Genomic DNA, 25,039 nt, shown 5'->3' on the forward strand with positions numbered 1-25,039 from the left:
AACGAATTTACTGGACATACTGTTGGTGATAAGATGTCTAAAAGGTTACCCTTTTACATAGCTTCCTACAGGGAACACCATTAGCAAGTAGCCATTAGGAACTGGGAAGCAGTGACGGAAGGTAGAAATGACAAAGACAGATAAGTCAAACACAAGATTTCATTTTCTATAGGCTTTATGATAGATTATCATGTTATAAAAACAAATTCAGACTCTTCTCAGTATGCTAGGTTTATAAGCTCATTAATTTAAGTAATTTAAGTTTCACCCAAGTAGGTAATTCTAAAGGTATTCTGGAAATCAAATCAATCAAGAATTATCTGTCTGAATCACAAGGTAAAGATAAGGAAGCCCTTATAGCACACATGATCAATCAGTAATGCAGAGAATATTCTAGTATTTGGGAAGTATTAGGAAAGCTAACAATTTTCTTTGGATATTGTTTATTTCTGTCCTTACACGAGATTTATGGATTTAGATGAGATTAGTTATTCATAAAAGGACTTTGTTTGTATGCTTGTTTGCTTTTTCAGTCCAAAAACTCTTGAATCAGACAGTTCTGGGCTGTCTTGTTGATTAGTGACTCATAAATAAAGTAAGTTCAGAAATCTAACAGTCTAATTTTGAATTACCACATTTTAGTCAAAGATTCAGAATTAGTCAAGTTAGAATTTCTGAGATGCAGCCCAAAGCCACATGGCCATTATGCCACTTCCTCCTTTGGAGACCCCTGGACCTGAGTGAGAGATGAGGCATGAAAATGTTGTCAGCTATGAAATAAATTTTACTGCATTGTCTCTGCTCCCTACAGAGAAACCTTGTTTTTTTTAATGTATGAAATTTACAGAATCAAATGAATGTTAATTAAAGGCAGTATTTATAATACTGAGGGAAAAAAACCCTCCTAATTACTCAGAAAGTCTGTGACAGCATTAATCATCGCAAGAGAAGGATCATTTTCCCAAGAGTCCCACTGCCGTGAATGATATTTTCATGGGCCTGAGCCACCTTCTCCAAGGGATACTGGGATCCTATTACAGGTTTCAACCAACCAGCTTTTATTCCATCTTGAAGGGCTTTTGCATAGTGCCGAAATTCTTCCTGAGGAAAGAAAAAACAAAGTACTTTTTTTTTTGTACTCGAGTAGATGACTAAATTTTTAGAAACATCAAAAAAACTTCTATATCTAAGAGTAGCACCATACAGAGACTCTTACAAATATGTGTTTTTTGCTACCTTGTACTAACTATAGAAAAAAGTCCTTATGAGAAGGGTGACCATACGCTCAGTTTGTGTGGGTCAGTGGTATTTGCAAAATTCTAACTGTCTTGAAATAACAACTACTACTATTTCCTTTCTCAAAATGTCCTGAAGCCGGGCGCTGGTGGCTCACACCTGTCATCCTAGCTACTCAGGAGGCTGAGATCTGAGGATCGCGGTTCAAAGCCAGCCCGGGCAGAAGAGACCGTGAGACTCCTATCTCCAATAAACCACTAGAAAACCGGAAGTGGCGCTGTAGCTCAAGTGGTAGAGCGCTCGCCTTGAGATGAAGAGCTGAGGGACAGCGCCCAGGCCCAGAGTTCAAGCCCCACGGCCGACCAAAAAAATAAAAATGTCCTGAACATAGATAATAAATTATTCTGTCCTTCTTACTGTCCCTTTAGTTTTTATCTGCTCCTGTAGTGAGCTAACTAACCTGAACAGCTCGTTAACTATCAGTCTGCCAGAGTAGGTAAATTGTACCAATGTTTAAGTTACCAAAATCTATATATCTACCAATTTACCTTGGTGGATGAAAAGAGAGAAACTCCAATTATACTAGACTCCTTTGCCATGATGTCCCGTGGGTTTATTTCAATAGGGCCTCTGCTGCCAACAATCTGTTATGAAAACATGTCTACAGTTAAAGATTATTTCAAAATAGTATGTAACTGTGGCAAAACTTCCAAGTGGTAAAGAAAAACACTTACTATTACTCGTCCTCCAGAAGACAGAAGTTTCAAGTCATTACTAAGATTTACATTAGCTAACATTTCAATAATCACATCAACGCCTTTTCCACCAAGAGATTTCTGTAAAATACAAAACAATGTACAAGATGAGAAATCGCAAATCTTTGAATAGCTACTATAGGACTATGTTTTATAGAAATGTGTGTCAAATGATATAAAAATGCTACATTTTTAAGACACTGCAAATTTTAAAATGATCTAATGATATAATATGATGTAATTCCAAAATAACAGCCATATAGCTAAGATGATAAAGGTTTACATATACTTGATAAACTGCCATAATGACATAAAATTTAACAGAAATTTTCAGATGCTAGACTCAGTTTGAGCATAAACTACTTTTTCCTTAGCTGAAAATTCCTAACTTCTAAATGAACTTTTACAGAGATATGAGCTATCAATTAAAGAAAATCTAAATCCCCCTGGGGATTGTCATTTTTATTTAAAAGGAGGAGGAGATATAAAGACACTGGGATCTAGTGTTGAAGGATGCCTACTCACATTCAGTTTTATTCTAAATACTTTACACTGTGCTTCATATACTAACTTTTCTTTTGGGCACTCTAATATTGTTTCCCCATATTCAAAACTGTCTCTTATAAAAGCTAACATATATCTATATTTCATTATTTTACTTTACAAAATCAGATAAACAAAAATGCCTATGCCAGACATTATCATAGAGTGCAAAGAATGGAAATATCGCTGGGTGCTGGTGGCTCACGCCTATAATCCTAGCTACTCAGGAGGCTGATGAGATCTGAGGATCGTGGTTCAAAGCCAGTCTGGGAAGGAAAGTCTGTGAGACTCTTATCTCCAACAAACCACTAGAAAACCAGAAGTGGTGCTGTGGCTCAAGCAGTAGAGCACTCGCCTTGAGCTGAAGAGCTGAGGAACAGCACCCAGGCCCAGAGTTTAAGCCCTATGACCAACAACAACGACAAAAAAAGAATGGAAATATCAGCCTCAAAACAAAGGTAGGAGTTAAGACAGAGAACATCATACTCTTAACTCTAACTCTAATACATAGATTATGTGCTATGGTAGCAGAAATAAGTCAGAGGCTATACAAGAAACCATTTAAAGTTGGATTGCCTTCAGTGGGTAGAGAAGGTGTCACAGAGTCAAAGACATGGGCCTTGAGAGAAAAAAAGGAGTTTCCTCAGCAAAATAGAAGTAGACAAGAAGGGGAAGGTAGATATGGTAAACAGTAAGTCCCAATACAAGAATCAAAAGGAAACTCACAAGAAAAGCTGGGATATGTATGGGCAAGGATAAGCAGTAGAGAGAAGTGTGTTAACTTTCTGCTACTTTAACAAAAACACATAAATCACCTCTTTATAAGAGAAAAAGGTTATTTGAGCTCACAGTTGTGGAGATTTCACTGCACAGTCAGTAGCCCCCATTGCTATAGCAAGGCAGTAGGTATATCATGGGAAGGTGTGCATGTTGGTTCATGCTGCTCATCTCATGAAGGCTAGGAAGCAATGAGAACGCAAGAGGATGTCCAAAGTCCCAACATCACGTTCAAGTGCATACTCCATATAACCGAAGCCTTTTAATTCAGTTCTACCTCATAAAGGTTCCATTACCTCCCAATCACAGCATCATGGGCTAGGAGCCCAAGCCTTGGACACATGGCCCAGCAGAAATGCTTATCCAAACTATAGGGGACTGTAAATTGGAAAAGGCCATGAAAACACATTGAATGTCATGTTAAGGAACTTAAACTTTTTCAAGCTCACTAATGCGTCAGAGCCTGATTGAGGTACTGTAAGTGCAGACCCAAACAAAAGAATCAAAATTTCCTCTCTTCATAGAGCTTCTATTTGAGTTACTCCTAGATACTTTTAAAGAGAGACTAATAACTCTAGGGGTAGAGATGACAAAGAAAAGATTAGCTTAGTTGTGAATAGTAGACAATCCTGGAAAAGCTGAGATCTAAACTAAGCAATAGAATGGAAGAGAAAATGAAAGGTCTATCAGAAATGAAACTGATGGAATGAAATGACAACTTGTTGAGTAGGAAAGAGATGGGTGTGATGGTGCATGTCTAACAGTTGCTACTAAGGAGGAATAGATTAGCAGGATGGTGTTCAAGGTCAGCCAAACTTAGCAATTTCCCACCCTAAATAACAAGCCGAGTTTGGTAGTTTCAACGGTATTCCCAGCTCTTTAGAGGCACAGGTATGAGGACTGTAGTCCAAAAGTGGCCCGGGGCAAGAATGTAAAACACTACCTGAAAAATAAAGACAGAAAAGGACTGGCGGAGGGGTTGTCTCAAGTAGTAGAGCACCTGCTTAAGAAATGTGAGGTCCTGAGTTCAAATCCCATCACTACCTCTCCAAATGAAAAAGTTAATTTTTTAAAAGGTAGGTATGTAAATGAGAGGCTGTCTTGGGTGAACAGATGAATGGCAATGTCTAGCAGGCTCAAGGCATGAAAGAATGGAACTTGGGCCAAAGATAGCTTAGAAAATCGATAGCATATGTGCAATGCTTGAAGCACTAGAGGGAATAGAAACAATTGTGATATAAGTCCAGTATGTGGAAGACAAGAAGAAGGGGGAAAAGCTCAGAAAATGTTAATACGTACGTCAGATGACAAGGAAGGGGACTACAAGTACAGTCAGTGAAGTGAGAAAAGCAGCAGCTTCAGGAAGAAAAGTTTAGAGAGGTATTCTCATGGAGAAGAAAGCAGGATAAAGACAGAGACAAGACAGAAAGGAGGAAGGGAGGAGCTCCTTGCTGACCCCCGAGAAGCTGAGTAGTTGGAATGTAAGCCAAACTGTAATGAGGAATAAGAGGATAAAAAAGCAGTAAGTACTCCTTTTTTTAAAGTGTGGTGGTAAAGGGGAAAAAAAAAGGAATGGGAGGATAAGTTAGAAGAATGATGCTCTTTGAGATGGGAGAAGTAGCGACCTGAACAGAAGAAATCAGTAGACAAGATAAAATTCATAAGGCCTCATGTCTTAAAGTCAGATTGCTGCTAAGTAACAGAAATATATTCATAAAATAACCAAGGCTTTACTCCTATTTGTAAATATTCTTAGAGAAAAAATATCAGGGTTAAGAGCTAGATTCTAGCTTGTCTGGACACATTAGTGTTTTTGTAAGGTGATTTTGTGGCAACAAACTCTTCCTTACAGTTTTCTTTAGTTTGTAATGACTTAGTCCATACAATACTCAGTACCTAAGAAATGCTAACTCTTCTCAACATGAGGAAGTGGTTTGAGGATTACTATTTAGTAAACTGCGAGCAAAATAAAATAGGAGAACTTCAGAATCTGTTTGTATCAGGGTTTGCTCAGTGGTAAAGCATTGCCTAGCATGCTCTTGGTCCTGAGTTTCATACTCAGAGCTGCAAAATAATGAATGACTCTGAACTCTGCATTTGCAACAAAACCTCACTAAATGCTATCATCACACTGAACTGTTTTTCCTTAAAAACTTCATTCCCTTGCTAGACAGATTTAGTTTGAGGTGGCATCTCAGTCTCTATGGATAACTTGGATCAGGAGTTATAAATACTAGGTTGTGCTATACCTAAAATGTAATTTGAATTAAACAGCACCAATTTAGAGAGATTTCATTTTATTTTATACACATGCATAATATAAAAATGGTACTGTAGATCTGTTTTTTTAAGTCAATTAAAACTATAAAACACATAACAGATATAAAAATACATACAGGAATACCAAACAAGCAAATAACCTTGAGAGAGTAGCTGGCAAAAGGATTTATAAAACAACAAGTGAGGCTCTAATAATATTTCACTTTTAAAAATTATACACAATTTTACCTGGATTTTATCAATATAATGAAGTTCTCTGTGATTAAACACCTCATGGGCTCCATTTTCCAAGACAATGTTTTGTCCCTCCTCAGTACCAGCTGTGCCCAAAACCGTTAAGCCATAAGCTCTAGCAATTTGGCATGTTGCTAATCCAACCTGCAAAATAAAATATAAACCACTAGTTATATACATTCTCCATAGCTTGCAAATATTTATTACATATACAGAGCAATTTTCAGATTCTTAAGAAACTTAGGGTATAAACGAATAAGTAGGGAAAATAACTTTTATTGTATAATAATAAGACTTCCCACACATTGCTTATTTTGACTTCACAATAATCCTATGGCTTATATATTATGTCCCCTTCCATTCTACAGATAGAGTTAAGCTTTAAAATATAGTGCCTTGCTTAAAATATAGTACCTTGCTTAAGTCATACGCAGATAGAGAATCAGGAGCCAGAGCAAATCAGACTACAGGACCTGAGTTTTTTTGTTTGTTGGTTTATTTGTTGGCTATATTCAGGATTAAACTCAGGACTTCCCAAGAAGACATAGTTTACCATTTGAACTATACCTTTAGCCAGAACTTGAGTTTTAACCACTGCACAAAAATGGTTGCTTAGCATCTGCTTTGTGTAAAAGGTGTAAGCGTTATACAACCTGAACAGGCTCATTAACTTTATGGTTCCACAAATTGAATACTTCATACTCAAAAACAAAGACCTCTACTACTTAAATAAAGACACAGGTACATGTTTGAGATAATGAAATTATCCATATGCTGCATTTTTTCAAATGACTGGTATGTGCTAGGCATGGTATTTAATTCAAGAAGATTACATTCAAAGTAGAGGGTTAGACAGTCAATGCATATACTAACAAATGTATAAAATAAATTCCAAAAATAGTGTCAGGAAAAAGACCAAACTGGCTGTTGGCTTAAAACAAGATTGAAAGAGCCACAGCTTATGTCATCAGGGATGGCCACTATGAAGAAACAAAACCTGAGAAAGTGAGCAGCAGCCAAAATAACACCGGGCAGCCATCTGGGGGCTGACGAGGTGCATGACCATGGCTAACTGGTCAACTGAGAATGTGCTGAGGGTGTTCAAAGGGCAGAAGAGGGTTAGCATGGACCAGGGATGGATGCTGTTAAGAATGATGATGAGTCTAGAGAGGTTGAGTGACACAGGAGTTTGGCAGTGATCAATGGCCTATAAAGTGACTATCACAGGATCATTGGATAGCTTTAAGCAAGGGAGTATATGATCAATTTAGTCATCACTAAAGATCACTCAAAGCATACCCAATGAAGACCATGGGAAAATGAAATCCATCAAATAAGTCTAGATAAGACATGAAGCTTGGACTAAGCTAGTTGATAGTGGAAATAATAAATTCAGGTACAGTTGAGGTAAACTGAGATGACTTCCTCATATAGTGAAGTGAAAGGTGGAGAGAAAAGCCACTCTAGGGTTGTTGGTCAGTCTGATTAGTCGCACTAACTCAGAGTATTAGCTTACTAAAAGCACGAAGAATCTACTTAGAATTGGCTATGCTGAGTTGCACAACACTCACCAAAGTGATGTTCTATAATCAGATGGATAAGGATAGTTGGAGATATAAGTTTGAGATTCATCATGTTCTAGGTATTTAAAGCCACAGAATCAGGTGGAATTGCTAGAATATTCCACAAATGTGCTTAGTACAAAAGAGAAGGAAAGCTGGGTGGTGAATATTTATAAAGCCAGAATTTAGAAGATAGAAGGAGGATAGTGAGTTTGAGGCCAGCCAAGGCTACATAGATGCTGTAAAAATAAAAAGGAGGGCAGTTAATTTAAGAAAATAGAATATAGGTAAAACACAATTATTTAAGTAGCAGTACTTGGAGATGTGTTTGATTATATGTCAAATTAGTAACATTTTGAGAGAGCTCTTTTAACATTTTTGGGCCAGGAAACTGTGCTGTGGAGAACTATCCTGAACTATTTTGGTTTCTGTTCACTTGATGCCAGACTCCTCTTCCTTCGGATATTGACAAACGTCCTTATGGAGAAAAAGAGAAGACGTGAAACCATCCACACCTTATTGATAACTACTGATGTAGTAGGATGGGATGGGGCAAACAGAAAATAATTAAGTTTAAAAAATGATGAGAGAAACTCCTGAAATGGCAGCCATCACAGACTCCCAGGCCTGAAATAGACATTAGAAATTATGAGGCCCATGGAATTTGATGAGCCCGACCTGAGTTCTAAATATGGCAGAGATTTGTCAGATCCAGCAGAAACAAAGAAACAGATAATAAATGGAATGGAGCCTCGGATAAAGGAACAAAAACAACCATTTCAGTGAGATACAAAACATTATGGAGTCAGCACAACCAACTCTGGCTACTCTTCCAATAAAAAATACAGGTCTCTTTTTAAACCAAAGATTCAATGCAAATACATTTCTGTGTGCTCAGGTTTACAAAGAGTTGCTCAATAGCTTTTGAAAAGGTACTATTTATTCTGTTGTTGTCAACAATAAAACTAGGGATGTTCTTTCAATAGATGATGTACCAGTTTGTGTAAATTGTTTTTCTGCTTCTTACTTTACTAACAGTAACACAGGGCACTCCCTATCAACACGCTGAAACTATAGCTGTGTTCCTAAGTCCACAGCATTTTAAATGTAAGACATAATCCCACAGGAATTTGAATTAAATGAGGACAGAGAGCACGAACAGATGCAAGGCAAAAAAGCTCAGCACTGTTTCCCTCTGATAGGGCAAGGGGGATCAGAAGCGCTTCACTCACCAGTCGCCAGCCTATCCCTGCCAGCCAGGGATTTAACAAACTCAGCCAGCTCTGAGAACACTGAGGATTTTAACTTTAAAAGCAGAAAAACAATCATGGTGAAGCAACTGGCTACAAGAGGGCAAAGGAAATAAAAAGATTTTCTTTAAATTCTTCTCTCTTTGTCTGACCAAAATATTTCTCTTATATATAGAACACATGCTAGCTTTCAGAAAGCAAGACAAGTTAAATAAATACACGTTTCTTGACAGACCTTCAGTGATTTAGGGTTAAATTTAACTTAACCCCAAAATAACCTCTTCTATGAAAGCTCAACAATGGAAGATTTTTGACAGGGTTGATCTTTCATATTTTCTCAAGCCCCATTGGGACCATCTTGGTGCTTTAGTAAATAGTCTGGCTCAGTGAAATCCTTCAGAATTGATCTCCGTGAGGTATACAGGAAGATATGAAATCTCATGATTCAAAACAAGAAGACAAAATGACCTGAGTTTTTTCAATAATTCGGCCATTTTTAAGGGTAGATGCATAGTATCAGTATACCACTGTCCTCAGCCTGGGCATAAAATGGTATACAATAAGTCATCTCGTTACATCTCCTCCCAAGAATACACAGTACTTTTAAAGGGGATAACAGCTTGCTTAAGGTGAGCCATCTCATCCTAAGCCTTTTATTTATTTTTATTTAAAGCAAAAAATCTCAGCCCCAAAATTTCTGAAGCTTCTACATGCAGGATAGAGGTCATGTGCATTTCTTGTTAAATTCCATCCTCTGAGCTCTTAACTTTTTCTCTAAGCTCCTCAAAGGCAGTTTGGCAGCTGGTTCTTGAAGAGGTTTCTGACAGCCCTGTGCTGGGTGATTTCCATGAAGGGCTTATTTGATAAGTTCTGAGTCCTCTCCCTGCACATTAGCATTTTGAGCTATGGGTTGCGGTGTTAAGGATACAGCTGTACACTGTGCACTCTGCGAATGTCATCAAAGCTCAGCAGGCACACAGTGGAGGGAAGATAGAAGGGACTGAGAACTCACAGTGTGGCTGTGTGGTGCTATCTGGGACAAGTCAGGTAAAGCTTTAATGAGCCTTATTTCCTTATCTAAGAGAATACGGAATTGATATTAACCTTTAGAGCTGTTTAAAATTCTAAACAAATGTTCTGATAGCATATGTTATTGGAAGGCAAACATAAGGCCAGTGTATCTTGGTGTCCACACCCAATCTAGATGGAAAACTCTACTACATACATTTTTGATGTGATGCTCTGTTGATTTATTAACTAAGAAATGCTCCAGTAATGACAAAGGAACAATCTTTGAGAAGATATAATTTTTTTATAAAACCTTCACTATATAAAAGGAAAAAAGACCCCATGATTATACCTTTAAAAAGATTATAATGTGAAAACAGTAAGTCCATGCTCAGCTTATATAAATATCACTCTAAAAAAGATGACTTACTCCTCCACTTGCCCCATGAACCAGAACACTTTCTCCAGCTTTCCCATGGGCACTGCAAAAGAAGGGAGAGATTCCATCATTTCATGCTTCGGAGCTAGTTAGGGTCAGGTGTTTTGTTATCTCTAAGGAATTTCTAACTTTAATCTAGCTAACACTTATCCAAAGAGCAAATATATCCTGTCACATAGCCCAAAGTATTCGCTGAACTCCACAGGGTCAAATGATCCATCTTCAGAGCCACAGGTCAAAGGAAATGTGGGTTCATTTTTTTTAAATTGGGGGTTGCTGAGTGCCAGAATTAGAAGCACGATGCTGAATCAGATAGGCTGAAATTCTTGTGAGTAAAGGTGGAACTGTTAAGTCAAAAGGGGTTTGAGTTGCTCTTTCCTACATATGTCCACAGAAGGCGTTTTCAGGCAGATTTATTATAGCTCGGTCTTTATTGTGTAGGCCAGAGTAATGGACAGGTAAGCACAGCAACTGGACTGATTGTGGCCAGGGGCAATAAGATGTTTTTGCTTTCTATACCTGTGAACATCAGATGGCACTGGCATGTAAGCTCTCATTTCAAGAAGCTTAGCTCAGTCAGCAAAGTAGAGACAACAAACTCTGTCACAGAGCTTCCTTAAATGTCCAGATCATGATCCTCTTGATCTCTGCCTCCCAAGCAGGTGAGCTTACAGGCATGAGATATCACCCTCAGTTGCCCCAATGAATATTTTAGAAAATCTTTCAGGCAGTCCCTTGAGCACTAAGGACATATTTCCATAAATACCCAGAAATGAAAGAGAAAAAAGGGTGGCAAATCCTGCCTTGTGTTCTCAGTTAGGACAGTTTTTCTCCATAGTTGGGGTGACAGCTAATGCTATCTATACAACATGATGAGGCATCTCATACTTGTTCCAGCATCATTCTATATGTTTCTGTGAAGATGGTTTTGGATGAGATTAGCAATTAAAGTGATAGCTTTTGATTAAAGGTATTACAGTGAGTGTGTGGAGCCTCTTCCAATCAGGCAAAGGTCTGCACAGGACAAAGACTGACCTCCCTAAGCAACTCTGCATAAACTGAAGATCTTCCTGAGTCTCCAGCCCTCTGGTTTATCCCATCCATTTTTAGACTTGCCAAAGCTCCACAATTTTCATGTAACATCCCTGTCAATTCTGTCTCTGGGAAATGCTAACACATTCATATTCCCCTGATGCTCATGGCACAGGCTTGAACACCTGCCAGTGCATGCCACTTGACCCATGATGTCTCCTAGTGCTTGAAGATGAATACAAAGTCTTCTCTTCTATAATTCCATCCCTATTGTAGATTTCAATATTCATCAAGAAGAAAGTTTACTATCACAATCCCAGACTTCTCCACTTCTAAGGTAACACCAGCAATCATTTCAGCTGAGAAATATAATCCCTGCTGAGAGCTCTTCTTCAGGTTTTCAAAGAGCTTGCTGACTGTCCATGTCTACCTCTGCCCATCATTTCCTTCCCTCCTCGGCCAGCACCCCATGAAAGAGCATCCAGTGTCTCTCTCTACAGTACCTTCATTTTCTTTGCACTATTACACTTTTACACCAATACTCCAGCCCTGGACTAATGTTCAAACCACGCTTCTTTGTAACTTATCTAAATGCCTAAGTTCTATAAAAGAAAATCCCATTATCCATACATTTTGGCTTTCTTTAGTTCTAATTCTCCAATGACTACTTTGTCTCTACTTAATTAGGAAAAGTGAAGCAATCACATATAGTTCTATCAACACTGCACTGCCCTCTCTACCCTACATTTCCATACTTATACTATCTTTACACTTATAGGTTTTAGGGATCAGCTATCTTTCCATTAGTTGACATGAATAGAGTCAATCTCTCTACCTATGTACTATGTCTTTTCTATTTTGGTTTACATAGGACCTTCTTCCATCAGGCATTCTATCCCCTATCCCTCTACTAGATGCTTTCTCGGCTAGAAACATGTTCAAGTCTGATTAAAGTCACCAAAGACTATTATTCATTATTTATTTGTGGTGGTACTGGGTTTTAAAATTTAGGGCTTTCCAGTTCCTGTATGTACTCTGTCAAATGACCCTTGCTCCTAAGCCCTTTTTATTTCAGCTGTTTTTCAGTTAGGCTCTCTCAATTTTGATTAAGGCATCCCTCAGAGCTCTCCGATCACTGGTGTGCACCACCATGTCAAGCTTATTAAGACAAGATTTCGCTAAACCTTTTGACCAGGGTCTAGTTGTTCCTAAATTGTGATTAGATTTGCTAAACTATGATTCCTCTGATCTTTTCTCTCAAGTATTTGGGATAGTAAAAATAAGCCACCATTCCTAGCCCTGATGACCTATTAATTGCTAAGTCTGACTGCTGGTTTCTCTGTACAGATCGCATTGCTATATTGCCACACTTCTATATTAGCCAAGCTAGAAAGCTTCAAGTACCCTTAAGCACCATTCCCCTCTCACTCTTGACCTACAAACGATTACTAAATGCTCATGATTTTTCTATACTAAAGTTGTCTCTCCTCTTCACTTCATATCCTTTTCTCTGGCCTGTAAGATTTGTCCAAGGGAGACTGCTATGGGATTTCCATTCCTGTCCTAAATTACAACCTTCTCACAGCATATAGATAATATCAATAAGTCTCAAATATATGGGTAGAAAACACTTCCTGACCTCCAATCCCTTACAGAACAATGTTCTATTGTCTAGCTTTCTACAATCTGAAACCTACCCTATTAGATTATGATAACTAATATTTATTAAGACCATGCTCCAACTTTATTCTTTGCTGTTCTTTGACTTGAAAATTTCAATACAACAAAAACAATTGCTATACCTCTCCCGAGATAGCATGCTGTTTTCTCCACATGCCACACTATTCCTATTATTAAGAATGTTCTAGTCCCTCCCAAGCGCTCTTTCTCAAGCAAGTTCTTTCTGATTCTCTTTAAATGCCTAGGGGATTTGATGAAAACATAGATTCTCTAGTCCCAGTGGTGCTAAGGGCATAGGGCTCTCTACTATATTTTCAAACTTCTGCCTAGAAGATTCTAATGTACAATAGGGTATTTGAATTAAGCCTTAAAAATAATCCAAGTCTTACCTTTCTCCAGGAAACAGCATCTCATCAACACAGGCATATCCCTTATGATTCTATAAACCCTTATACACATCAGTGCATTTCACCACTGAAGATTCTACATTATCTATAAATATTATTACTCGGATTTATCTCCCTCACTAGTCTGGAGGCATCATCAAGAGGATATTGGTTCTGCTCTGTATCCCTAGTGGTCAGCAAAACCTCACAAATTAGCAGTTTCTGCTCCATAAATATTTAATGATAAATAAGAAATAGCTCAAAATGACAGACAGAGGCATGGATGGGTGGCAGGAAGGAAGGCAGTTAGCACTGCCCACCTCTGAGGCTGGCTCTAAAGTTTACTGAGTGTGTCATTACCTGTGAAGCAAAGCTCGGTAAGCAGTGAAGTATGGGATACCTATGGCGGCTCCTTGTTTGAAGTCCAGATCCTCTGGGAGCGTGTGAACAGTGTGATCATCGGCGAGAGCATACTCGGCGTAGCCCCCGGAGACGGTGCGGGTGCTGAAAACTCTGTCACCTTTCTGGGGAAGAGATCAAATAATAAAGGTTTCAGGGCTGTAAAGTCATGGCCAAATGGGTATACTTCCTTATGAAGTATCCTTTATGACAAGAAATAAGTATTTATAAACTGATTTCTAAAACACTGGATCTCATAAAAATAAGTTTGAACTTTTAAAAATAAAATTAGTGAAAAGAAAAATTAATCCAGGTGCCAGTAGCTCATGCCTACAATCCTAATTACTAACAAGATCTGAGGATCTTGGTTCAAAGCCAGCCCTGGCAGGAAAGCCTATGAGACTCAACAAACTATTCAACAAACAAACAAACAAAAAGCCAGAATCGGAGCTCAAGTGGTAGAGCACTTGCCTTGAGCAAAAGAAGCTCAAAGACATCATGCAGGCCCTCAGTTTAAGCCCCAGGACCAGCACAAAAAACAAAAAAAGAAAAAATTAAGAAAATGGGAAAACAGAGAGCCTCTTGAGTGGTATGATGATAATGGTAATGATGATGATGATCATGATGATAACTTGCCTCTACTGAGAGCTAGGCTCTGCATTCAGTGTCCTATGTGGTCATCACAACAGGCTATGTAAGGCAAGTATTCTTTTTTAATTATCTCAACTCTCCAATAAGGCTGTTGGAAGTACAAATAAGTTTCATAGTATCCTCAAATCAAGTTGGTAGGAAATGGCGTTCTTATAAACCTTTACATTTTGTGTACGATACTAAGGAAAGAAACAAAGTACAGTTTCTTCCACAAATAAAACACAGGTTCTAAATCCCTTTCATGGATTTCTCACTCTTGTATTCGCATTATTTTTCATGCATACACCCCACGAAGTGTGGAACCAACAACAAAAAGTATGGATTCCAACAACAGGATGAGCCAGGACTCACTTCTTCACTCATAGGAACTAGTCACAGGGAGTCGCTGGGCCTTCACTATTGTAAAACACCTGGATGGCATTATATGAGCAATGTTATCTGTATGCTAGGTGAAATTAGAATGCCACTGTAATTATCTATCCTAAATTTTCTTCCTTGGAAGAACAAATACATGTTCTTTAGAACAGCAAAGACTGTCCAGTATATATTATACCATCTTATCATTTTAAAAAATGAGAAAAGGTATTCTACAGTGGGAGAAATACAAAGAAAGATTCAAAGGGCATCTCAGAATTTACAAGCATCTTCATCCAACAGTATTTCAGGAAATGGTCAAAAAGGACTATGTTCCAATAAATCTCACTTTTACATCTTAAGACACATGCGAGGCAAGCACTCTATCACTGAGCCATCTTCACAGCCCAAGACACATTCTGAATTAGTTTCATTGTAACTCATTACTAAAACCTTATTGCATGGAAAGCATTGTTTGAGTTCTAAAAAAGTGATTTAGTACCAAGACATTGTCCCTAATCCTAAGCACCCTAAACTGTGAGAGGAAAGAAAAAAAGAGGAAGTTATTTCTATCTATTGTAAAAGCAAGGCAAGCACAGAGAATCATCAAGGGCAGGTACAAAAAAATAAAGGAATTATTTCTGAAGTGAGGAAATTACATAGAAGCAAATATTTGACACAGGTCTTAAAAGACAGAAGAAGATTTTGAAAACTAAAACTGAGATGTCAATTATAGGTGAAGAAAACAGTTACCAAAGGAATAGAAGCAAGAATAAAGAGTTTATGAGCATTTATTCACAATGAAAAAGTTAGTAGTCTATAGTATGTATGCAATAGTTTCAGGAGATAAAATGGAAAGCAATGAAAGCTGGAGTATGATATACCTCAAATCCACGCTTATTAGATTAACATTAATTCTACCAAGCAAAAGAACCAATATGAACAAACACATAGACATGAGAGCCTATGGGATATGCAGAGAAGAACAGTCCATTCCCTACTAAAGACTGAACTACAAAAGAGGCGGAGTGGGAGCTGAGAGTGAAAAAACAAGCAGGAGAGAGCATAAGACAACCTTATCCCATAAGGAGTGCATCAGCAATACCTGACATCTGCAAGCAACAGACTCAAGAATCAAAATGGAAGTATGAAATAATCAGAATTCCATTCTAGAAAAATGATTCTTTTCCTAGAATAAGGAAAGATTTCAGGGGCAAAAAGAAAGGGGAGCACAAGTTAAGTGTCCAAGAGAGAGAGATAGATAAGTGGGTAAAATAACCTGAACTTAGCTACAGGCGGCGGGCATGCAACAAGAAAACACTGGATACAGTCAGGGAGAGCTGAGTGAGGGACACCCAAGTGAGTGAGCCTCAAGCCACAGGAATCAACCACAGAATGGATCATCAGTGACAACTGACTGGCTCGGTTTCAGATAAGTTGAGTAAAGTCTCCTGCAGGCTAACCCCATGCAGTCAGTACTCTTCAGCAGAACTTTCTGCACCTAAGGAAACATTCTACATTTGTACTGTCCAGCTGGATAGGGGCGATGCCTGGGCCATGTGAACACATCACATGTTGGATGGCCTAGAAACTTGGATTTTTAATGTGAATTTAAGGTAGTTTGACAATCATTTTAATTGCCACAATGAGTCTATGACTAATAATATTTTGGACAGCACTGTCCTAGAAAACGCTTAAAAGACAGAACACTCAGTCGTGAAAACAAAGAGGGTGCAAAAATCATCACATAATAGGTACTGAAAACAAAAAGCCCAAGGTTTCAAAAGGGACCAAGAGTCCTGGATAGCATCATGATTTGAAGGACCTCCAGGAAAAGAAGGCTAAGACAGGATGCCCAGAGAGGAAAGGGAGAGGCAGACAGCGGAAAATGCCACTGAAACTATAGAAAAAGGTTTGTTTTCTTGTTTAAGAAAAAAAAAACTTAAGTGGCTGAAAGTGTCAAATGTTACTGAGAAGTCAAGAAAGATAATGACATAAAAGGGCCCATTAACTCCAGCAATATAGAGGCCATTAGTGACATTAGCAAGAATCATTTCAGTGGGGCTCTGGGGGCAGAAGCCAGACCGACACAATCTGAGAAGTGAAAAGCTGTATGACTCTGCCCTCTTCTTCCTCTTCCTGTACAGGGGCACTGTAAGCTTCTCCATCTCGAGCCTAATTTTGGTAAATGTGCTGCCAGAGTTGAGCAGGTTAAGAAACTAAGGAAAGATACTAGAAGATGAGCACACTAGGCATATACTATCCATGTTGTTTATACCTTTTGGCATGACAAAACAAGAAGCAAACAAAAGCCCTGATCATAACACTTTCACTGATCTCGGTCTGTTCATGGGTCTGAAACTATACAATGACCTTTCATGTTTACTTGTCTTAGTTCATCTTCAAAAGAGTTAACTATCCCTTTATGTTATAAAACTAACTTTACAAAAGGAATTAAAAAGCATCTTGGCTTGTATACTACAGAGAGTTAGGATATAATATTTATTTGTTTTATTTATTTACACATTTCTATTAAATCAACAGGATAACAGTTCATTCTGTGGAGCTGTGAAGATATAAAAATTATTCAGCATTCATTTTATATAATTCCAAAAAATAAAGTCTCTGGATAAGAAGTAATTTCTTTTCTGACTAGAGGAGTCCCCCAAGTGGCAGAAATTATATAATGGAGCCTATGAATGCCTCAAAAATAAACTAAAATATTTTAAGATGACATTAAAGCAAAATAGAAATAATTAAACATGTAATACCTTGAAAGTAGATACATGATCTCCTACAGATTCTATTAGCCCGGCCACATCGCTGCCAGGGGTATAGGGTAAGGCCGGTTTCCTACTGTAAGTACCGGAGCGAATGTAGGTTTCCACTGGATTCACCCCACACGCATAGACTTTGATCAGAACCTGCAACAACAATGTATTTCAGTTCTAACAGCACATGTAGACATTGTCTTAGGATTATGCAATAACTGCAGATTATGAAAATAGATAAAAATAAAAACAAATAAGCTCTTATCTTCCAGGAGCTCACATTCAATTCTGCAAAACAATGTACAAATAAAAAGGTAAGAGTCTTGGCTTACATACTATATTTAAAACAGTTTTGGAAAACAATACCATAAATATTTTAAGGAAGAGATCTCTATGTATTTATAGGCCTATTTACTTCTCTTCCTTGGTACATGAAAAGAACAGTAATTCCTGGCCCCCTTCATCGTTATGAATAGTCAAGGCACTGGGTTCTAACCAATGAAATGGAGTCCTTGCAGTGACAACAAAAGAGTCATTTGCAGACCTGACCCAGACAATCCACACTGTGCTTTTGCACTTTCATGGAGAACTAGAGAGTCCACTGCCAAAGGCAGTAGAGCTGTAGGATGAAAAAAGCCGTAAGTCATTGTTAAAACCCACCAACACTTTATAAGTTGGAAAATAATTTTCTATTGTTGAACCCCTTAGATTTTGAGATTACATCTCCTAGGGGAGCTAATTTTCCCAATTTTCCCTTAATGTAGAATGATTATCTTTCTTATAAAGAAACCCCTTTACACATTTTTTGAGGGTTTTTCTTAAGAGTAAAAGAAGGTCTTCAGAGAAAGTAGTATTTGAGGTAGACCTTAAAAGGTGAATAGGAATGGGAGAGAATGAGGATGCATACTGTCAAAATGCTTTATATGAACATATGAAAATAGAACAATTAAACTTGGTTTAAAAGTAGAGAGAGGGCATGAGGGAGAGAGATAGAGAGGGCAAGTTTGATGGGATTCATTGTTATATGTATATGGAATGAAATTCCCTTTTGTATAGCTAATATATGCTAATAAAAATCTTTTTAAAAAGAACATTTCAGGTAAAAGAAAAATTGTGCACAATGTCAGAAGGAATAAGAAAGTCTTAGGAATACGGGATATGGTTCTAATATTGTTACAACACAGTCCACTGAGAAAATGATAAGAAATAAACCTTTAAAGATAGGTTATAGCCAAATTGTAAAGATTTGCTAAGAAATTAGACTTGAGAGCGGTAGTGAGTGCAGTTATGAAAATAAATACTTTTGAGTGAAAAAAGTTCTATAACCAGTAGTGGTGATTAAATTCTACAATTAAAATTCTCTTCAATCATATGTGAGAGAACGTGAATGTGGAAGGAAATTCTCTTCCCAGTACGTAGCAAAAAAAATTATGGAAGTTTATAATAGAAAAATGTCAGAACTACTTAGGACTTTATTCATAGCTATTTAATTACATTACATAGTTGATTCTAAACTTCAAAATCTCTCTTATACTCAAAAATCATTCCTTTTCATACATATTTCACTATTATTTGCATTAATTTTGCCTTATAGACAAACAGTGTGAAACTCTGCCCTAATTCAATGTCTTTATAAACCATTTTGAGTTTGCTTCCTTTGAACACTAACTTGGTGTGGTAGGGTCTCACGTTCAGAGTAATCATTGCCTGAGTAGAGTAATTATTTCCACCTGACGGTCTTTTGGAACTGGTATAACGACATCCGACTGCAGTTTCAGCACTTCTGGTCCACCAAATTCATGAACCCGAATAGCCTTCATCAACTTTTGTCCAGTTGCCATGGTGATCTAGAGTCTAAGAAAAAAATAATATATTATCATATTGTATCAAGGCTATCACTATGTTCTCCCCCCCTTTCTTCTGAAAGGGGCAGATCAAACGATTTTTCAAATAACAATTTAAATCATGAGCTTACCACTGATCTCATTTCATGTTTAAGGACCTTTCATCTTACAAATCCTTAAGCTACAAAGCAAAATAATTCATTCTGTTTCCTGTGGGGACTCAGTGCCTTCAATAAGAGAATCAAACATGCAAACAAAAACATCTGGACAGACATAGCATGATACCACATCTTATAGATGGATTTTGTGTGTGTGTGTGTGTGTGTGTGTGTGTGTGTGTGCGCGCGCGCGCACGCGCATGCACGCTTGGTTTTCAACATCTTAGAAATTTCAGGAGCCAGTATTAAATTTATGAATATAGATAAATAGATCTCTTTGTTAAAATGTGGAATTGTAAACAGTGAAAGATAATAAACACACCTGTAACTAGCTCTAATAAATGTTAACATTTTAATCACCTAAAACATTATAGATGTAATTGTACCCATCTCCAAACCTATTTCTGGACTACTCTTTTGAAGAGGTGATTACTATAAAGTCAGTGCTAATCATTCTTTAGCATGGTATACCACTACTACATGTGTTTACACTAGTAAAACAATATTGTTTTTGTTTTTTTAACTCAGGGCCTCCAGTTTGCTCAGCGTTGATTGCTCAGCTGGCACTGTACCACTAGATCCAAATTGCCAAACCAGATTTGCGTTCCTTATTTTTTTTTATTGTGAAAATACCATACAGAGGGTTTACAATTACATGGGCAAGATAGTGAGTACATTTCTTATCAAGCATTACACAACAATGCATTCGTTATTTTGGAGATAAAGTCTCAAGGACCTTTCTGCCCATACTGCTTCAAACCACAACCCTCCTGACAACTTTTTAAGTAGCTAGGATTATAGGCATGCACACTGGCAATTGGCTAATATGTATTACTATTTTACAATTCTTCTAAACTTTAGATTGTGCTATACTTAACTCTGCAGTTTACATTGTCCTTTCAGTGTCACGTTTTTGAGAATTATTGTTTTGAAACACTTGGATTTATGTTGTTAATAAAAGGGAGAAAATATTGGATACAACCTTTGCAATTTGTATACAACCTTTGATTCTTTTATAAATTGCTAGAGCTCAACCAACTTTGTCTTACCACTGTTAATAATAAATTGAAAAGAAAACTCATAGTTAAAGATAAATAATAAGTTGAAAAGAAAACTCATAGTTAAAGATAAATACAGTGCAGTAATTGTATTCAATGTATACTACATAAAAACTGTAGTATGTAACTTGTGGGTTGGAGGGAGGGGGAAATGGGGGATGCGAAGGAAGGGGTGACACTACAAAAGCAGTATATTCATAACCTGGGTTATGGAATTGTAACCCCTCTATACAACTACTTAATAATAACAATAAATAAATAAGAAAAGGTGAAAGATATTTAGTCTATAAAATCATATAACTTTGGAAATTCTCCTATATTGGTAGAAATATATGAAAGGGTTTTGCTTATATTTCCATAATTTTAATTGTAGATTATCATAATTTCCTAACCCAAATCCAATATTGCTAAATCCTGCCATCACCTAGAACATTTTTGCTAACTTCTGAACTAATCATGTCCCTCAAATAAAAGTAGTTTAAAAATCTGAGAGTTAGACTAGGACCTGTGATGAAAGAATTCAGACTTTGTACCAGAGCTCAGCACATGATTCCTCAGAATACAGCCAATACTGGTTACAAAATGTCATTCCATGTGTGTAGGGGGAGGGGAGGGGGAGTGGGGAGGAGGGTGGGGATCAAAAGCATTTAACTGGTGTTATTAATGAGGAGTTCTTGATACAATCAAAATCTGTATCATTTTAAAATCCTCTGGTTGAGTGATTTAAACCAGTGCCTAACACAAAGAAGAAAGTGAAATTTCCAAAGGTTCATTAGCAGTAATGTACCCTGACAAAACAGTCCTCCAAAGAGCAGCTCAGCTGCAGGAAGACATAAGCTAAATACACAGTAGAGCAAGGCAGCCAGGAGGCAAGGAGGCAGTCCTGAAAGCAGAAAGACATGTCAGACACAGGCCAGCACAAGTTTGGCCAATCTTACTAGACATTTCACTACTGCGTATTAAAGTCATCACTCAAACTGGGATTTTCTTAGACAAAAAGTGAATGGTGTCACAAAAGTATGTCGGCTATAGACATACTAAGTGTTCTGGGTTTGAATCCAGGCTCTATCATCTACTAGCCACTGGCCTCCAGCAAGGCAATCAACTTTTTGAGCCTTTCCTTTTTGTACAGACTAATAATACAATTATTAGTCATTATATATAATTAATGTAGTATTAGAAGGACAATTAATAAAACCAAAATTAGCCTGAAATAGGACCTGCATCTTGTACGTTACGTATTTATTTCTCTTACATTTTGGCACTGATTAAAGTGAGAGAAAGGAGCAATGAAAGAATAAGACTTAATATTGAGTTTAGGAATCCACCTGCCTTGCCCAGCATACCACACTGTCTTACAGTGCTTGTAAGGAGATAGAGCATGACCTTGACAGCACTAATTTCTACCCTGCTTCTCTTGATCTTTTTTCCCATTGAGCCTTTGCCATTCTGATTGATCAGGCTCCAGTCAGTGCTCATTGCCTTTGAACTCAACTTCAGCAGCAGCATCTGTTTCATAATACTGGCCCTCTATCAAAGAGAATCATAAAAAAAAGAATAAAACAACATGACACACCAACAGTAATTATGATAATTCTCAAAGACCAACAATATCTTTTATTTAAAAAGTGTCAGTAATTAAATCACTTTCTATTGATTTAATTATTTTCTCGAGTAGAAATTGATACTAATTAAGACTGTTTCTTCATGGAGAAGTAAAAATAAAATCGCCATTCATTTCATGAATGAGAAAACATCAGAAGTTTAGAGACTTGAAGCAGAGCTAGAATGCAAGTCCTACGCCTTAAATGTTTTTAGTTGATTTTTTTTTCTTTCCTTACTATGTGATCCTTTAAATCTCACCCTTTGAAATGTTAGCAGAGATCACCATTAATTACCTAGAAAAAAAATACCATATTATTTTATTTTTCTCATAGCCATACTGGTGTTTAAATTTAGTGTTTCAAGCGTTCTCGGCTGGCTTTCTACAACTTTCAACAAAACTCTTGCTTTACAAATTTTAGAAGGACAATAATATGATATAAATAAGATCACATACCTTATGTTTAAGGCATCTACTTAAGAATTCAAAAATTTTTAATGTATGTAACTCAGGAACTCCAGTAGAAACACAAAAGATGTGTTATAATTATAATTTTTAATTATAATTTTCTTATCTATAAAAGAGATTCTTGTGAAGGTGAATTGCAACACCCACAGATGTTCACGGCACATCTGACAGGCAGCATACCTAAACATAAAGTTAAGGTTAAATCCTTTGTGTTCCCAAAATGAACAGGGCTGACCTGGTTCGATAGTGCTTAAAAAAAAACAAATTGTGGTTCAAACAAGCCTTTTAATTAATTAATTAATTAATCTACTAATCTATTTATTTGAAAATCATTTGGAGAACTTTGTTTTAATTTTTTGATTTTCCTATTTACCACTAAAAAGTTGCCAATTCTACTGATAAGTTTAAAATTCTTCTAACAGTAATTTTCTTTTTTCCAGGCTATGTTAAATGAAACATCTAAGAAAGATGATAGAAGTATACTTTAATATAGAATTAATTCACAAAGCCAGAAACATGGCACATTTATGAGGTAAGTAAAATCAAGAAATTATTAGGAAAAATGTTTTTAATGTAAACTTGGAAAGATATGCTGCTTTTAACCAAGAATGATGTATGGACCTTGGCTTATTTTGATAGCTATTCCATTTTTTATTGTCTGACCATACTGGGGTCAGGACTCTGAAGTTGCTAGAGAGGCACTGGATCCATATAGACCTATTTTTCATGACCCAGAAATGTATTTAATTTTTTTCTCTTATTTTTTTGGTCGGTCGTGGGTCTTGAACTCTGGGCTTGGGGGCTGTCCCTATGGTCTTCATTCAAGGCAAGTGCTCTACCTCTTGAGCCACAGGGTCACTTCCGGTTTTCTAGTGGATTATTGGCGATGAGAGTCTGACGGACTTTCCTGCCCGGTCTGGATTTGAAGCGAGATCCTCAGATCTCAGTCTCCTGTGTTGCTAGGATTACAGGTGTGAGCCACCAGCTCATGGATAAACTTTTCTTTTATGCTGGCCTGGGGCCTGAATTCACAGTTTTAAACTCTTGCTTGGTTGTTTTGTTCCAGACTGGCACTCTACCACTTGAGCCACACTTCCATTTCCATACATATATTAAAAACAAAATTAATGTGGCTAGAGAAAATTCTCTGCTTGTTAATGTGGATATGAAGACCCATTTGATAAGGGGAGTAGTTCGATAACTCTGAACCCCTAAGCGTCTGAGGGGTTAAATTTGGATTGATTGAGGGGCAGGGTGCTCTCCAGCGTTGGGAGAGTTTAGCTGATGGTTTTACTAGAGCAATGAGCAGACACAAGTGCAGGAGGCTTGTTGACTCACTGCCATTCACAGTAGAAAAGGACAAGCATTCCAAAAAGTAACCTTCACAGGGTTCAATCGCTAATGCATGGTCCCTGAGCCACACTGAACTCTAAGAAGTCAGCAGACACAACCAAGGATCAACAGTGTTTTTGCCGTTTTTTAAATTTTTCTTTCGAAAATTATTCTAGGTGAAGGGCACTGGGTCGATAAAGATATACACATTTCTCTCCCAAAGGAGCCTGCTACCTTTGCTTGCAGGCTGGAGGCTGCAGGAGGAAAGGGAGCTGGGGAGACCTAGGGTTGTAGGAACCTGGAGGAATGCTTTCCAGCAGTTTGGCCCTGGGCCCGGTGTTGTGCTGTGAGAGCCTAAGCACAGATCCCACTGGAGCCCACAGATCCCACTGGAGCCCAGGGCTGGGAGGTCAGGAAGACACCCCAGGTGACTTGCTGCTAGGCCCTTGCAGCCCAGGAGAAGCTTGGCAGAATGGCCTCTCCTCCTTTGCACTGGGGAAAGTGTGTCTCTGTGTGTGTCTGTCTGTGTGTCTGTATGTGTGTGTGTCTGTGTGTGTGTCTGTGTGTGTGTGTGTCTGTGTGTGTCTGTCTGTGTGTGTCAGTGTGTCTGTGTGTCTGTCTGCGTGTCTGTCGCGGGGAAGGGGAGCAAAATGGGAGAGAAGTGCACCAAAAAAAAAAAAAAAATCCACAGACTCCACTGGAAACAGCCAGGGGGGAACTACGCAACTAAGGGGACATCTTCTATTTTTCTAAACCACTTACCTGTCTCTAGAGTGGGGACCGGAACCTGCTCGGCCCTCCCGGATTGCAGGGCCGCAGCGGGCTGGCCGTTGCCAGCTTTCACAGGCTCCACCCACCTCGCGACTCCGCCTCCTCGAGGTCGCGGAGCGACGAGGAAGTACGGACCTCCGCGGCCACCGTCCGTCCCAATATGGCCGCGCCCGGGAGCCGGCTGGACAGCCGCGATGGCCCCGCGGGCCGCGGTCTGACCCGCGCGTCCGTGGACCCCAGCGCCGAGTTCGGGCGGTGGAAGGCGCAGCGTCTGAACCGAGCCGACCTGAGCCGCAAAGGAAGCGTGGACGAGGACGTGGTGGAGCTCGTGCGGCTCCTCAACTCTCGGGAGCAGTTTGTCACCACCAGCTCCTGCGCCGGCCGCGTCCTGCTCCTGGACGGGGTGAGGCCTCGCGTTGCCCCTCCGCCGCCGCGCCCTCGCCTGGGG

At 38.4% G+C, this 25,039-nt stretch overlaps 2 protein-coding genes across 3 annotated transcripts in view; one reads left to right on the forward strand and one right to left on the reverse strand.

Moving 5' to 3' along the window:
• Cryz (crystallin, zeta (quinone reductase)) lies at nt 1-24,669 on the reverse strand. Of its 2 annotated transcripts, XM_013016976.1 has the most exons (10): nt 24,583-24,669; nt 19,088-19,211; nt 17,358-17,510; nt 13,543-13,706; nt 10,076-10,127; nt 5,820-5,969; nt 1,971-2,072; nt 1,785-1,880; nt 1,053-1,101; nt 1-736 (listed from the first exon to the last, which is right to left on the reverse strand). In XM_013016976.1, the coding sequence occupies exons 2-10, from the start codon at nt 19,196-19,198 to the stop codon at nt 666-668; spliced, it is 948 nt and encodes a 315-aa protein (XP_012872430.1). In that variant the 5' UTR covers nt 19,199-19,211; nt 24,583-24,669; the 3' UTR covers nt 1-665. The 2 variants fall into 2 exon arrangements, with proteins under 2 accessions (XP_012872430.1, XP_012872429.1); XM_013016975.1 differs by having other exon boundaries at nt 1-1,101; nt 24,583-24,668.
• Nucleotides 24,670-24,673: 4 nt separating this feature from the next.
• Nucleotides 24,674-25,039, forward strand: part of Tyw3 (tRNA-yW synthesizing protein 3 homolog (S. cerevisiae)) — an 18,982-nt gene continuing 18,616 nt past the window's right edge. Inside the window, exon 1 of the mRNA XM_013016977.1 lies at nt 24,674-24,994. Within this exon, the coding sequence (XP_012872431.1) occupies nt 24,752-24,994 (243 nt within the window). The 5' untranslated portion in view covers nt 24,674-24,751. The remainder of the gene's footprint in view (nt 24,995-25,039) is intronic.

The sequence above is a fragment of the Dipodomys ordii genome, unplaced genomic scaffold, assembly GCF_000151885.1.
Source record: "Dipodomys ordii isolate 6190 unplaced genomic scaffold, Dord_2.0 Scaffold33, whole genome shotgun sequence".
Lineage (NCBI taxonomy): Eukaryota > Metazoa > Chordata > Mammalia > Rodentia > Heteromyidae > Dipodomys > Dipodomys ordii.

Coding starts and splice junctions, on each gene's coding strand:
- Cryz (XM_013016975.1), bottom strand. CDS start 19,198: ATGGCAACTGGACAAAAGTTGATGAAGGCTATTCGGGTTCATGAATTT. Junction 10,128..13,542: donor TACCGAGCTTTGCTTCACAG/GTAATGACACAC, acceptor CTTCTTTTGCAG/TGCCCATGGGAAAGCTGGAG. Junction 2,073..5,819: donor ATTATATTGATAAAATCCAG/GTAAAATTGTGT, acceptor TGTATTTTACAG/AAATCTCTTGGTGGAAAAGG.